The sequence below is a fragment of the Syngnathus scovelli genome, chromosome 4 (genome assembly GCF_024217435.2).
Source record: "Syngnathus scovelli strain Florida chromosome 4, RoL_Ssco_1.2, whole genome shotgun sequence".
Taxonomy (NCBI): Eukaryota; Metazoa; Chordata; class Actinopteri; order Syngnathiformes; family Syngnathidae; genus Syngnathus; species Syngnathus scovelli.
In genome coordinates, this window is record NC_090850.1 from 21,244,316 (window position 1) to 21,259,404 (window position 15,089).

At 44.1% G+C, this 15,089-nt stretch overlaps 2 protein-coding genes across 6 annotated transcripts in view; one reads left to right on the plus strand and one right to left on the minus strand.

The window, feature by feature from the left end:
• The first annotated feature begins 1,215 nt into the window (after positions 1-1,215).
• On the plus strand, positions 1,216-4,464 carry LOC125966713 (post-GPI attachment to proteins factor 4-like). 3 transcript variants are annotated; one of them, XM_049717128.2, is made up of 4 exons: positions 1,216-1,858; positions 2,004-2,082; positions 2,187-2,625; positions 2,793-4,464. In XM_049717128.2, the coding sequence occupies exons 3-4, from the start codon at positions 2,248-2,250 to the stop codon at positions 3,567-3,569; spliced, it is 1,155 nt and encodes a 384-aa protein (XP_049573085.1). In that variant the 5' UTR covers positions 1,216-1,858; positions 2,004-2,082; positions 2,187-2,247; the 3' UTR covers positions 3,570-4,464. The 3 variants fall into 3 exon arrangements, with proteins under 3 accessions (XP_049573085.1, XP_049573086.1, XP_049573084.1); XM_049717129.2 differs by having other exon boundaries at positions 2,008-2,082; XM_049717127.2 differs by having other exon boundaries at positions 1,216-1,804; positions 2,008-2,082.
• A 222-nt stretch (positions 4,465-4,686) lies between these two features.
• The window catches only part of phkb (phosphorylase kinase, beta), a 30,313-nt gene continuing 19,910 nt past the window's right edge, over positions 4,687-15,089 (minus strand). For 2 of the 3 annotated variants that reach the window (XM_049717051.1, XM_049717050.1), the window contains 15 exons: positions 13,602-13,685; positions 12,264-12,368; positions 11,557-11,639; positions 11,340-11,430; positions 11,191-11,249; positions 10,934-11,096; positions 10,527-10,608; positions 10,390-10,447; positions 10,195-10,285; positions 7,074-7,279; positions 6,752-6,886; positions 6,414-6,543; positions 6,203-6,310; positions 5,770-5,910; positions 4,687-5,702 (listed from right to left, as the gene is read on the minus strand). In XM_049717051.1, the coding sequence (XP_049573008.1) occupies positions 5,565-5,702; positions 5,770-5,910; positions 6,203-6,310; positions 6,414-6,543; positions 6,752-6,886; positions 7,074-7,279; positions 10,195-10,285; positions 10,390-10,447; positions 10,527-10,608; positions 10,934-11,096; positions 11,191-11,249; positions 11,340-11,430; positions 11,557-11,639; positions 12,264-12,368; positions 13,602-13,685 (1,674 nt within the window). In that variant the 3' untranslated portion in view covers positions 4,687-5,564. Of the gene's footprint in view, positions 5,703-5,769; positions 5,911-6,202; positions 6,311-6,413; positions 6,544-6,751; positions 6,887-7,073; positions 7,280-8,470; positions 8,562-10,194; positions 10,286-10,389; positions 10,448-10,526; positions 10,609-10,933; positions 11,097-11,190; positions 11,250-11,339; positions 11,431-11,556; positions 11,640-12,263; positions 12,369-13,601; positions 13,686-15,089 lie in introns of all 3 variants that reach the window. The other variant, XM_049717049.1, reaches the window with a different exon arrangement.

The window sequence follows — 15,089 nt, forward strand, 5'->3', positions numbered from 1 at the left end:
TTGTCACGATAGCATTGTGACATTCGTGATCTGTACGTTATGAATAACAATGGCGGCCTTTGACTTGTCAACATGACGTTAATGGCGTGTGACGGCAGCACTGCTTTTTTTTTTGCACGCGTTCTCATGGCCACAAAAGGGGGCTGCATGTCAGCGCGACCAAACACTGGCGGTGCTAAATAATGTCAGCCAGAGCATTGCACATGAGCTCATCAAAGACCCCCCCCCTCCCCTCCTGCTTCAAAGCCAACAATGGAGGCCCGACTTGTTCTGTCTGATGCCACCGACCACTTTCAATCGCCGCCGGGCCCACAGGAAGCCAGTCATCCGGGTAGCAGAGTGCGAGGGAGTGCGAAGTTGGGGCGGGCGGCGCTGAGGGGGGTTGGCACTCCCGGGTGTATGCGGTGCGGGGCGGTGGGGCTCTTGTCTCGCAATTTTCCGCCCTGATTGGAGTGAATGAGCGAGTATTCTGTGGCTCAGCTGAGTGCCAGTCACTAGTTGGCGAAGCAGTTTGAGAAGATGTGACATCACCTTGATACTTTGATGCATGGTGACAAACATTGATTTTGTATAACATACGACTGACTTTCTACTAAATACGATTATTTGATGTTTTTGAAAAGACCATACTGAGAATATTGTCAAGATGGCTGTCGATGACTTCGTATACAAAACCACGGCTGAAGATGATTATTTACAACATGTTTTTGACTCCTGCCAAATGGGCCCCGCCAAAACATCAAAACCATGCAATTTTCATCATGGAGTCCACCCTGCGATACCGCATCGTCTGGTATGCGGGACAAATTTCGGAGAAAACATTTAGCACTCCTCGACAGACGAGGAAAGTTATCATTTTGTTTATGGAGGAATGCCGCCGGTAATTCAGACGTTCCAAGTGGGCAGAATTTAGAAATAGGTTGTTGAAAAGTGATAAAAAATTAAGACAATAAATTATACGGTCTTTCATGTTTATGAAGAGTCAGATATTTGGTTCATTGAAGGCAACATTGTTTTCAAATCATTATGAAAAGAAAGACTTTAGCTTAATTAAAAGCTAAATTGTCTTTATGTTCTCCAAACAAATACAATATTGCCATTGAAATCTATTTCTTATTGTTAGGTTCATTGAATAAATCATGTTCAATAAAAATTGCAATTGACCTTATTGAAGATTAACTTTTTTTTTTATGGGCTCATCATCTCTACCAGGTTTTTAGAATCCCTGACCAGATTGCATGGACCTCGTCACTTGTTGCAGTCGACTGCCATCTGGCGGTTGGAGCTGGTACTACCAGAACTGTCACATTCATGGCACTTAACAGTATGAAAAGCATAGCTACCTTCTGTTGCAGTGACGTCACACTTTCGGACTTGGCCATAAAGAAATCCGTGATTTTGGATGATGCGCACTCGCTCCTCGCTGCTTTAGTGTGCTTGGCTGAATTGATGTGCCCGCACGTCGTTGGCACCTTTAATTGCAACATGGCTGCCCTATACGTTAAACACACATCACGACCCTGACGTAAGCTCACAAAAAAAAAAATGTATTTCCTCCTTAAAATTGCATTTTTGTTTTGGCATTGTTTGTACACACTCGCTTGCAAGGCAAGCACTCGCCTACTACTTATACTCACACACACAATCAGCAAGCTGGCTAGATTTAAATCCAACTTCGAAAAAAAAAAAAAAAAAACTTCAAGGGCACTTCCTGTTTTATGGGAAAGACGCGGAAATAAAGGTGACGTCATGCAACAGCCACAGTTAACTGCTGGCCTAGGACGCGCCATTGTCAAATCAATAAGTTGAACAGTTTAAGTCAAGTACCCAGTTGTTCACTGGCAGGTCAAAGTGGCATGTATGTTTTACTTTTGTATGTTATGTAAATCTAAGTTTATATATGTTTTTGTCTCACCAGTTCTACAGTGTGGCTGTGATATCAAAACAAATTAAGAACAAAGTCAACTTTTGTATCAAAGAATTATTGTCTCCGATCGGCACAGATAGAAAGCAAGCAAGTGTGAGAGACGCAATCCTGTCATCGGCTGGTCCCAGGGAAGACCCCCAGTCCTCATCTATTTTGTACGTAGTTGATGACCATTCCCGTCGCCCGTCGTGAGATTGCCTAGTGACGACGCTCAGTTGGTCGGTACTGATGTCCTCCATTTTGTTGCATTGTTTTCCAGATGTCCGACGCAGAGACGCTTCATTCTTCAATTTGACTTTGGGATTTTTGTTTTTTGGAGGATGCCGCCGCCCCGTTGCGTGCGCCGCTGCGGCGGCCCCGCCACACAGGTACTGGTGGTGTTTGCGCTGACGTTCTGCGTGGCGCTTCCAGCCATCTGCCACCGCCTGCTGCACTCGTACTACTTTGTGCGCTCGGCCTACCTGGACGACATGAGCCAGGACGCCTTGCGCCAGAGTCTGCGGCGCGGTCAGGACGCTCTGCTGTTCTGGCAAAAGGCGCCCTCAACCGCCACCACCGAGCCTCCCAGGCATCCCGAGCTGCTGGTTACCGTGGTGACGACGCGGCGGCCTGAGGCTCTCCCTTACCACTACCTCCTGCAGGTGACGCGGCAGCTGAGTAGTCTCCAGGGTGACTGCGGGGAGCGGCCCTGCGCCCAGGTGCGTTGCCGCACAAATGCGCCCGCCGTTCGGGTGACCCGTGGCGCCCACCTGCCCGCGTGTGGTGCTTTCCGTTGTAGTCAGCCATTCCTGGAACTTGATTTTTGTCTGTCAGCACAAATGCGGAGGATGAAAGCCATGTCAAACAAATTTCCCGCCCGCGGCAGGTGGTGCTGTGTGACGTGGAGAGCGGGCCGGACGCCCATGAAGACGCCGTACTGCTGGAGCGCCACTTCCGCGTGATCCGCCCGCCGGCCGGCCGCCGGCTCGACAATACCTTTGAGCGCGAGAAACGCGACTACGTGTTCTGCCTGCGCCGCGCCTTCCAGCTGGCGCTGCCCCGGAACATGTTGGTCCTGGAGGATGACGCCCTGGCTCATCCGGACTTCTTCCGCGTAGTGAAGGATCTCCTGAGGCGGCGCTTTGCCTCGCGCTCGCTCTACATCAAGCTCTTCCACCCCGAGCGGCTGCAGCGCTACTGTAACCCGGAACCTTACCGCATCCTGGAGTGGTTTGGTCTGGGTCTGCTGGGCGCCACCCTGCTGTTGCAGCTCCTGACCGTCTGGAACCCATGCCGCTGGTCCCTGCGCATGTCGGCCCGCCACCTGCTGCTCCTGGCCGTGTACGTGATGGCGGCCGCTGAGCTGCTGGGCCGCCACTACCTGCTGGAGCTGCGCCGACTGTCCCCGCAGCTGTACGCTGTGTCGCCCGCCACAGAGTGCTGCACAGTCGCCATGTTGTACCCGGGCAACGCCTCGCTAAGGGTGGCCAACTACCTGGACCGAGCCTTCTGCTTCCAGGGCAACGCCAAGGACACGGTTCTCTACCAGATCCTCCGCAACACGCCTGGAGAGCGCGCACACAGCGTGGAACCCAACTTGGTCACCCACATCGGGGCCTTTTCCGCCATCAGGCCCAACTCGGCTCACCCCAAACTGCTTTGAACGGGGTGCGTTACCGGGCACCTCCACTGGAGTCACAGTGTCGGGCCTGGGTGTCAGTCAAGCGTGGCCTGAGAGTCTGATTAAGTCGCAGCCCTTTCCATTTGGTGGTGTGCTCCAAATGTCCTTTTCAATCTGTGCCTTGCTCGACCGACTCTGCCTTATTTTTGCCCTTCAAATGCGTGAAATGACGCTGCAATTTGTCTCCAGTCCAGTAGGGGCTGCTCACCAAGCTCCAATCATATTTGTATTTCATTGAAAATCATTAAACAAGGTCGAAAGCGCTAAACAGCTGTGTTGCTAAGTGATGCACTTTTATCGTCCCGGGCTGTTGTGCTATTCAGCCATGATTCACAACCTTCCCAAATATGATCCTGCTTAATTTGTCATGATCCATCGGTGTCACCTTGGACCTGATATGGAGTTACAGCTCAAACGTATCAAGAGACACAAAGCATCTATCTACGTTGACCAGCGAGTGTATTGTCCACAGAGAAAAGAACGGGCCATCTATGTCTTTGGAAAGACATTGAGTTGATATGATAGATGATATATAGTTTAGCTTCATCGTCTTGTATCAGATGTCCTTCAAAATCAAGAGGGATCTTATCCCTGACAAGAATAACAGTGTTGAACAATACGAAAAGCGGGGGGGGGAGGGGGGGGGGGTCTTGCCATCACACTCTCCCAATGATGGGTATTTTATGTCCCTTCAATATTATGGATCCCCGCTGTTCGCCAGCCCCTAAAAATAACATCTTTGTTTCAAGGTGCACAGCCCATTAGCGACAAGAAGAAAAGTCAATTAAAACGCTGATTAAAAAATCTCTCCGGGATGTCAAGCGCAGGCGACATTTTGTTTTGTAACTTGGTCTAAATAAATAAATTATTTCTCTGAGCTTCTGTAACTCTTTGTGTCTAACAAGATGTTTGCCTTGTGTGAGAAAAGTTACGTTATTTACTTCTACTATTAACAGTGGTTAACTTCTGTTTATGGCCCGTTTGTTAGAAGTAGACCGACCGATAAAGTTTTAATAGCCTTAGCCATAAAAAACGCAAGTCAGCCATTTTGTTGAAGGAAAAACATAATTCTTGATGAAATCTTAAACAATACACAATAACGCTTTCAAATGAGTATTTATCCTTGTATTATTGCCACCTAGTAAAATAAAAATATCTGTGCATGCAAAACATTTAGCATGTATGCAAACACAATGACGTAATTCACATTCAAAGTTGATTTCTAAATTAGCAGCAAAACATGCTTCTGACAATAATCATAGGCACCATTATTATGAGGACTTGTAGCTTGCTTCAGCTTAGCTTCACACTGGCTAATAGCTAGCATTGCTATGTAAACTCACAAAGGGCATGCGGTTGTTTGGATATTGATTGATTAATGTTGATCAATATCCAAAGCCAGTTTTATTTACCCCGATAAAATTTGTTAGGGATAATTACACCCATAACGATGTCTGAAATACTCGGCAGACGGACGACATTAAATTGCGAAAGATTTCAGCTATCATCATTGCAAAACAACATCTGGTGACCAACCATAAAAGGCAAAAATAACACAGCGCCCCCTGGAATTATTTCATGATTCAGCACTTATAGTTTGAAACAAAACAGGTCGCTGGCTCTTTTAGTGTGTGGAGGTCATTTTGTCCAGTTCCATATCTTAGCTTGTTTTATCTAAATAAAGAGCAAGTCGTTCAAAGCGTGTCTTGCTAACCGTTTCTGAAACATCTGCCGAGTGTTAAGTATAAAGACTAAAAAAAATGCTACTAGCTGCCCTTAATCGCAAGATTCTCAGTCTACCTCACTTTTACGCTAAGGCTTAACAGAACAACCAATAGATGACTATCACGTTTGCTACTTAGTCTCCACCGTTTAGCTTTCCGTCAATCACGAGGTGTTTCTCCCTTATTAATATGCACTCAGTGCATGCTGATCTAAGCAAAGGAGTCGGCTGACGGAAAACCAGCGTCTGAGCTTCTAGCTGACAGAACACGGGTCGTCCTTGCAGGGTTTCATGTCTCCCTGCAGCAGCAGGGTCATGACAGCTTTTGTCAAGTAGCTGGAGGTGCCCCTCCGGCCCACAGGCGGCGTATTGTAGAAGGCCTGTATGTCGTCCTAAAAAGACGTCGGGGAGGAACATGCTGAGGTTTTGAAAAATCCAAGGGAGCGGAAGGTTTCCTACCTGCTTCTTGACGTCTTCCGAGCGACTGCGATCCTGTTGGAAGTCGGCAAAGGCTTCCTTCACCAGACTGTCCAGGTCTACTTTGTCAGCAAAGTCCACTTCTGGGTTTCTCTCCAGCACAATGGCCACCACCATCAGCAGCTGCTCACACAAATACACCATAATAATTAATTGGGAAATGAGGTTAAATTGTCCATACATATTTTTAATAGACATTTAGCCACAGTATCTTTTTTTAATTTTTCAAAGAAAATTAAACAAAAGCTAATCACACAAAATTAATTATACTCTGTATTGCAGTGATTTACATATTAAAACAGTTTTCATTTATCTCACAGCAGAAAATATTTTTAATTTGAAAAAAAAAAAAAAAATAAAAAAGGAATTTAATATTGCATCAAACATTATTAAGTCAAGCCATTAATTTGTTTACCTCCACGATGATCTGTCTGAATTCTGGCAGGTCGATGCCCTTCAGCATGTCCTCCACCAGCAGAGAAAAATTCATCTCATACATGGTCATGTCAGACAGCGTCGGTTGCTACGAAAATATATGAAAATATGAAAAATTATCAACCTTTGGTTTAAATACTCCACCGCAAAGATGCCTTACAGCACCACAATCAAGTCTATCCAGCAGGTACCTGGGGGAGGTGGGTCCCTCCCACCAGAATCCCATTGGGAGTCCTCTCTAGAATCTGCCAAACCCGGTCGTAAAATCCCAGAGGGGTTCTGTTCAGCGAGCCGTCGATCTGCCGGCGGTGGAGCCAAGATCTGTGGGAGGCGAGACCAAGCCGAGTTGAGGAAATTGTCTACCCGGGTTGACGAGCATTCGATAAAATCACTAAGAAAAAAAACACGTTTCGGCAGATAGGGGAAGATGAATGTGTTAAAAATCGATAACGAATAATTAAAATTGGAGAGGATTACGCAATGAGGTTTTAGATAAGGAACAGCACGGATGACGGCTACGTTTGAGTACCTGCCCGTGTGCTGAGGTTGCAGCACGTCCAATAGGAGCTGCTTGATATCACTTGGAGAAAGCTGGTAGATGTCCTGGGGGGGCATGTCTCCCGCCCGGATTTTCAGCTCCTGTTTCATTGCTTGGACAATCCACCTGTGGACATCACGCATGAGGAAGTAGCAGTGAACGGGGAGAAGAGAAAGTCCCGCCATTTTGTACTAGCTTTTCAGCACTTCGATGACTGCCATCTAGTGGTGAACGCTGTTACTACAACAAAAACTGCTCAACTGCAGAAAAAGGTTTTTCAACTTCAACCCGGAGAAGAGATCATAGAACCAACCCGACTCGGATCTTGAGCATGCCGCGGAAGAGCTCGGGGCTGTTGGAGATGATCCACCCGATGTGGATGACCAACTCCTGCTGCAGGACAGCCTCACGCTCGCCCCCTGGTGGACAACACTTGCTGTAGATGATACCCTGGATGACGCTGGGAGACAGCGGGTTGGAAATCACTTCCTCCTCATGGCCAAACACGCCGAGGGTCACCTGGGGAAAAAACCCGCCTGGAGTTAGAAAGGTCTCCAGATATCCGGGGATGGTGGGGTTGGTCATGCCACGTACATGCAGCCATCTCCATTCTCCATACATTATGGATTTGTTACGACTCGCTGAATAATCAACCTTCAACTTGACCGACAGCAAGTCAGAACTGTTCTTTTAGTGCAATCATCAGTCTTGAAGAACTTTTGCGACGAGTTGACAATAGAGGACTTAATATCAAAACTTTTTTGAATAAACAGAATATAACGAAAACCTGTTCCTGATCAAAACTAAGAGAAGCCATCCCCAAATTTGCAAGTAGGCTGTGTCAAGGCAATCTATATGCAGATGCACACCTTGAGCTACTTGAGCATAATGAAAGGCTAAAAGTGCTCGCGCAGCTATGAAAAAAAGAAAGTAAAACGAAAAATGAGGCTAGATAAGCGAGGCACTCCAAAAGAGGAGGCTAATCTGTAAGGAACACTTGGGACGGAACGGTGGGAGCACTCTCGAAGGGGTCATGAGAGGATCAGCGGGCACGTACACGGCCATGAGATGTGATGAATAGCGAGCGCACATGCGGTGACCAATACTTCCCGCAGGAGGAAACGGCACGAGGAGCTCCAACGTGACTTCACTTTTTTGTTCTTATTTTTCTCAGTGAACATTAAAATGAACAATAGGATAATCATTGAGCCAATCGGTCATTGTTGTGGTATTATGGCCACGCCGGGGAAAACGATGTGCGAGAATAAAATTGGATGAAAATTTAAAAAAATAAAATGAAGAAATAAAAAAATAATAAAATAATAAATAAATGAAAAAATAAATTAAAAAACTGAATACAATATAGTACAAATTGAAAAATTTATATATATATATATATATATATATATATATATATATATATATAACACCCCCCAAAAAAAAAAAAAAATATATATATATATATATATATATATATATATATATATATATAAAAACCAAAATTAAAACAAAACAAATAAAATGAAACAACAATGTAAAAATAATAAAAAATAAATGTAGAAAACTGGAAGACAGAATACAGCCCTAAATATATCACAGGTCTCAAGAAGTTTTTTTTAGGGGGATTAAATTTATTTGACTTTTAGTCATAAAAATCCCAAAATATTTGCCCCCCCCCAGGATCTCCCTGGTGCCCACGTGTCCACTTACCTGCTTACCATGCACTAAAACACTAGTAATACTGGGAGCAAGGCTGTCCACCAGCTTAGTTAACAGACTGGCGGCAAGACGGACAACGGACCTAGTGGGCGAAAAGACATTGGACGTCAGACAAACAACGCAGCTCCCGATCTTGCATTAGAGGATTTTACAAGCTAGGCGCGAACAATTTGCCATGGAAAATATACATCTATGTTAGCTAACATGACACTCCAGAACAGCAGGGGCAGTATAATGACAAACCCCTGTGCTTAAACTAAAATACTACTTGAATAAAAATTACTATCAGTAGGACCTTTTTAACGTTCGTCCCTGTGGCAACAAATTTCAAAATTTAGTCCTTATTTACCTCCTGAAAAAATCAACTAAGAGACAAATGCCTGGCTGAAAACGTAATGAATGACTAACAGTCAACCGGCATTTTCTAATTATTCATGTAAAGCAGATTTTTTTTTTTAATAATCCGTATTTTAATGTTCACTCATTATATTTCTTAAATTGGTCTTCAGAGTTCCTCCTCTTGCCTGCCTCCGAGGGTGAAAAGCACGTTGCCACTGGCAACCGCGGAGCAGAAGCCATCGTCACAGAAAAAATTAAATCATTTCAATAATAAGCTAGGATGAATGCCGAGTGTGTGTTTGTGTGTCGCTATTCAGCACGGGAACACGAAAAGCGCTCAGATGAATAAGAAGCAACAGAGCCGTGGCGTTTTATGAGGCATGATGTGGTGTCAATCCGCCGACACTTTGTTGGCCAACCTATTTCAAGCTTCACTTGCTGGCCAATGTTAGGGAAATGAGAAAGTAAATTGAACCCGGAGCGCTGATACCATTTCCAAGCAGGGCTCGGGAGGGAGGGGTAAAAAAAAAAAACAGCCTGGAGGCTTTCTCCTGCCCTTTTCTCTTTGGCATAATCACATCTCGCTGCTGTGTGTGCAAATATGCCCTCAGCCAATTAATACAAAACAGTCGATGGTGTAAAGTTGTCGTTGTCAGTCGGACGACGACACACACATACGCACGCACAATGCTACACCAGCGAGCGTGGACACACATTTGCACACTTCTATTTGGTTTTGGTCTACAGTGAGTAAGGTCAGTATGGTTTGGAATTGAAGATGATGTACAGTGGAACCTCTAAGGAAGAACGTAAGTGAAATTCACAATATGACAATTTGTAAACGTAAACTCGGATCAAATCCCAAATTCAGGAGGGACGGTGGACCAGTTCTAGATTCTCAGCAGGGTCCTTGAGGAGAGGTGACCATGTCACTCTGTGAGTTCTGCGGGGGTATGAGATACTAGAACCTCTGATACAGGCCATTAATTCCTCGTATGACATAAGTCAGAGATTGGGTAGAACTGCTCACTGATTCTGTTCATAACATTGCTAGAAATAATTTGGAAAAAACAAACAAACAGGAAGACTTTAGAGGTTCCCCGGTACTTGTTCCGAAAGTCTTCTCCTTCTAAAGTCCAAATCCCCGTCGTTTAGCGTCAAATGGTGCCACGGCTTGGGTAATGAGGTGAAACCAAGCTAGCTAGCTAGCTAGCTAGCAAGTGCGTTCAGCCAAACTCACATAGGCATGACTCTACTTTCGCAACATTGCCAATTCATGGACACGGGCAGTTTTGAACCTAGCTTGTTAGCCCGGCGGTAAGCAAGCCGCTAACGGCTAACATGCAGACTCCGCATTTTCTGGCGGAACCTGTTACCTGCTTGCCCTTCACGAGTATGGAGGTAATGTGAGGCGCGATAGAGCTGGCCAACTTCTTGGTGATGGCGGCGGCATCGCGCACCGCCTGCCTGCGCGCCGTTAAACAAAACAACCCGTTAAATCTGCGTTTGTGCGTACGCCGGTGTGTGAAAGTGTGTTTGTGCGCTCGCGTGCATGCGTGTCAACATCAGACCAAAGTTTCCGGGTGCCGGCTTGTCGGTAGATCCTCTCCAGCTCTTCCATCAGGTTCTCTGCGAGTTAAACACAAACCAGTGAAGAGAAAAATAAATGCCTCCGCAAATAAATTCCATTTCTCTGAAGCTATCTTACCGTCCTTGGTGAGAAACTGCGATCCTTCCCTCCTTAGCAGGATTCCGGCGAGTTGAGCCTGGCTGGCCAAACAATCGCAATCCTGGACGATGGCAAAATACAGTTAATCCATATTGTGTGTACAAGAATACAAAAGCAGATTTTTACCAACTCGTGAAAAGCTGCCATGAAATTGAAATGAGGCGTCTCGCATGACGATAATGGATAATAGCGCGTATCGCCTCATTTCCATGGGAATTAAATGAGGAATATGCATGAAATGGGGAGAAGATAAACAAGGCATTCTCATGCACGACGGCGAACGAGTCGCTCTCAACTTTTCGCTCCCTTCCACTTTCAAGGACACTTCATTAGGTACGATTACATGCTATCCATTACAACAAACCACGGGGGGATTCTGGACTCACATGGAATTTCTGGAGGATCTCGTCGGTGGGCTTGTTCAGCCACTCGTCCACGCTGATCTCGGGCTGCTGCTCCAAGTCGGAAGCGTTGGGCGTGCTCGTCTGTCGCTTGACTTTGGAGTGTTTGGGAAGTTCGAGCTCCTCGAAGCTCTTGAACTCTGGGATCCTTTTTTTTTTTTGAGGGGTTAATCACAAACGTGTAACTAAGGTGTACCTAATAAAGTGGCCAGCTAGCATACGATGCGAGTATTGGTTCTTACTCGGCCTCGTTGACGCGCAGGAAGTCCAGTTGCTCCACCACGGCGCCGGAGATCAGCGTCTGGGTGACACATGCATCATCTCAATATCATCAACTTCATCCTCTTCCTTTGCTATCATCCTCATCTGGAGCTTGAGACGACGCACAAACCTGAAGTCTGTCCACATGAACTTTGACCCCTCCGACGTGGCCCTTCTTGAAGGACGCCAGCATGTCCAGAACCGGGTTGAAGCGACTTCCCCTAAAGAGATTACAATAAACCGTCTTTGCATTGTTGCATGAAAAAAAGTCAAATTCCTTGAAGTTAGCAATTAGATGTCATTTTCTTGCAAGGAATACGGTAAAAGATTATGGATGATATATTTACTTGATGTTGTCCTCGTGGATGAGCACCAAGAAAAGAGGTCGTCCTTGCATCTTCCAACACTGCTTGATGAACTGAAGGGCATTCTGCAACACGACAATAACATTTGGAAGAATATTTTCTCATCGTGGTGGAGTAAACAAAACTGTTGAGTCCAACAAAGACCTAAATTATTGTCATGATATTTCAAACATTGTCCTGGAAAAATGTATTCTAAAACCAATACAATTTATTTCTCAAAAATATATGTAAAAATGTGGGAAAAATGACTTTTTTTTTAAATTATATTTTATTTATATTTATTCTAAAACCAATACAATTTATTTCTCAAATATACATAAAAATGTTGGGAAGATTACGATTCTATTTTTCTCAACGATGATTTTTTTTTTTTAAATATCAAGGGTCTAAGTAAGAAGATTTGGAATAATGATCCAATAAATGACATCCAGGCTGTGATAATATTTCTGCTATTAGCTAGCTGTTAATCAGAAAAATGATGTCTGTCATCAGTTTAGCTGACAATTTGATGTGCGCCGTTATTCTTGATGTGATCGTAACCGTTTTACGGCAAGCCTGTCCTTTAAATAAAGGTTTAGGAGCAGTTAGCCCGCTATAAACCTTTCACATTTTTACCATTTTGACCTTCTCTGAGAGCCGGGGAGAAGGCCAAGCATGAAAAGTTTGTCGGATTACATCAGCGTGCATACCTTAATGTCATCAATCAGGAGCATGACATCCTGGGAAAGGTAAAAGTCGCTCAGATCAAAGACGATGGGGTAGCACACCACCGTCTTGCCCAGGATGCGATAAATCTGCAACGCACAGAATAAGACGGATACTTGCATGGAATCGCATATATATTCGTGTGGACGGCGTGTAAAATCCGTCATCAATCTTACGATGGAGCCAACCCGTGGGATAACATATTCACACCCACACACACACACAACGAACACAACACGCAGGCACACTGACACAAAATGATGATGTTAATGCCCTCTGGCAGGGAGTCGTCCGCCCTCCCTCCATAAATGTGACATTATAATATTGTTTTTTGCGCTGAGTCGTGAGGGGGAGTCGAGATTCATAAGCAGGACGGCGGACGAATCGCGGTTCATTTTCGGAGGCAGACGTGCGATAATTTTGTGTATTATCTGTTCAGAAAAATGTGAGTACTCTTAAGTACTATTGAATCTTTTTTCATAACAATATGACAACAAAATCCATTTGACTTATATTTTCCAAAAATGTATAAAAGAAAATTAGTTGGAAAAAACCTGATTTTATCCCTGAATAATTATTATAAAATATAAATATAATAATTATTCTATTTTCTATTATAAAATATAATAATTATTCTGGTCATATTTCAACATTTTTTATACTTAATTTTTCACATATATATTTACCTAAAACCTTAATCCATTTGATTTATATTTTCCAAAAATGTATAAAAAAAAATATTTGGAAAAAAAACATGATTTTAACCCTGAATAATTATTATAAAATATAAATATAATAATTATTCTATTTTCTATTATAAAATATAAATATAATAATTATTCTGGTCATATTTCAACATTTTTATACTTAATTTTGTACATATAATTATTTACCTAAACACCATACCTTTTTTAATAATTATTCTATTTTCTATCATAAAATATAAATATGAAAATTATTCTGGTCATATTTCAACATTTTTATACTTAAACCATACCTTTTTTAATAATTATTCAATTTTCTATTATAAAATATAAATATAACAATTATTCTGGTCATATTTCAACATTTTTATACTTAATTTTTCACATATATGTAATTATTTACCTAAAAACCATACCTTTTTTTCAAAGCTACCTTAAAGGGAGAGTTTGTAATTTAAAAGAACACTTTGTCATATTTGTTAAAACCGAATTAATTCAACCTACACTAACATTGTGAAATGAATTAATAATGTTGCGGGCCGCATGGGTTCACCCAGCTGCAGCCTCCGAGCGCTCGCCGACTCGGCTGAGTGAATACAAGTGAGCGTGTGAATGTACCTTGGAGGTCCCGATGCAGCCCACGGGTCGATCCGGACGGCCGCTCAGGCCTAGCTTGTCGTTGACAGCCAGGAAGCGGTACGCCTGCAGGAAGACACGTAAAACCCATTGGAATAAACACAAGTGGTGGTCGGAAGAAGTCATCCGGTCCCCAGCCGAGAAATTCCCGTTGCTGCGGAAATTACCTTCTCGCAAGCGGCGCGGCCACCCACCGCTATTGTCATTATCATGAATGCTTATGAGATGTGGCGCTAATGAAAAGGTCCCTGCCACGCCATTAGCGGCGTCCTTAGCGGACCCCCGCGGAGCTTAAAGAGCAGAAGAAGTATGTTGATACGTGAAATAGTGATGCAGGCATTGTGCCAATTCGTTTTTCTGGACTTCTGGGCCAGCTCCTGCAGTCGACGTACATTTTCGACAAGCGTAACCTCTCGACTAAGTGCATCGGCGATTACAAGGCTCCTCTGCAAAAAGGGCAGAGAAGAAGACCAAGGTGGTGGCCTTCTACTTCAACGTGACTCCGAAGCGTTTAAAGACGATGCCGAGATGAGCAATGACCCGTGTTTCCGCTCTGTTGCTAAAAGCCTCTTTTGTATCATGGGCTGTCACGTTGGAAGATGCAAAGAGAATCGAGTTGGACATTGATTCTGACCCCTCCCGCCTCTTCCTCACCACCACCTTCAGCTCAGCTCAGAGGTGTGAAATCCTCACCTGCTACGTGAGCAGAATACATCAACCCAGCAGCTTTCTTGCCCTTCAGATCAATTTAGAATGTTACACTTGAAGGACACCAAGTAGAATGTGGTTGCAAAAGTGTGCACACCCTGTTGGAAACGCTCCAGAATATGCCAAAAACTCAAGTTGCCTTAATATCTCCTTTTAAGACGCACACGTCAACATTGAAATGACCCCTGCAGTTCACCAAGTCAGTCAATAGGTGGTGCTGTGCTCCTCTGGTGCAACTCCTGTGCAAAACGCACGGGCTAAAAGGTTGTTCCAATTAAAATAAAACACACAAGTAAGTAAAGAGCAGGGCAGTGCATTAGAATTTTTTTTTTGGCAGCTGTTCATTGAGGATGAAGCAGAATTGCAAATGCATCTGAACACACACACGCACACACAAGGAGGTGAGGACAACCTGACTCGGCTCCCATGTGGAGAATGCCAATGAGGCAGCTGGTCTACATTGATTTTAATTCACGTGAGTGCATGACATCACAAGAGTTGAGTCCGAAGTAGAAATATATATACTATATACTGGCACCCAATCGTGATCACAAACTTACAATTGATTAGGTAAGGTCGGTGCACTTGGTTAGGAGAAAAACCTGGAGGTAGGTCGGTAGCTTGGTAAGCTAAGGTAGGTTAGGAGTGTAGCGGAAAATCCAAACACAATGTCTATAACCCTCATTAAGTCTGACTGGATGTTCTCATGTACGTTCCCCCACATGTTCTCCTGTGTGTTCCTCTGTGTTTCACGGTATGCTC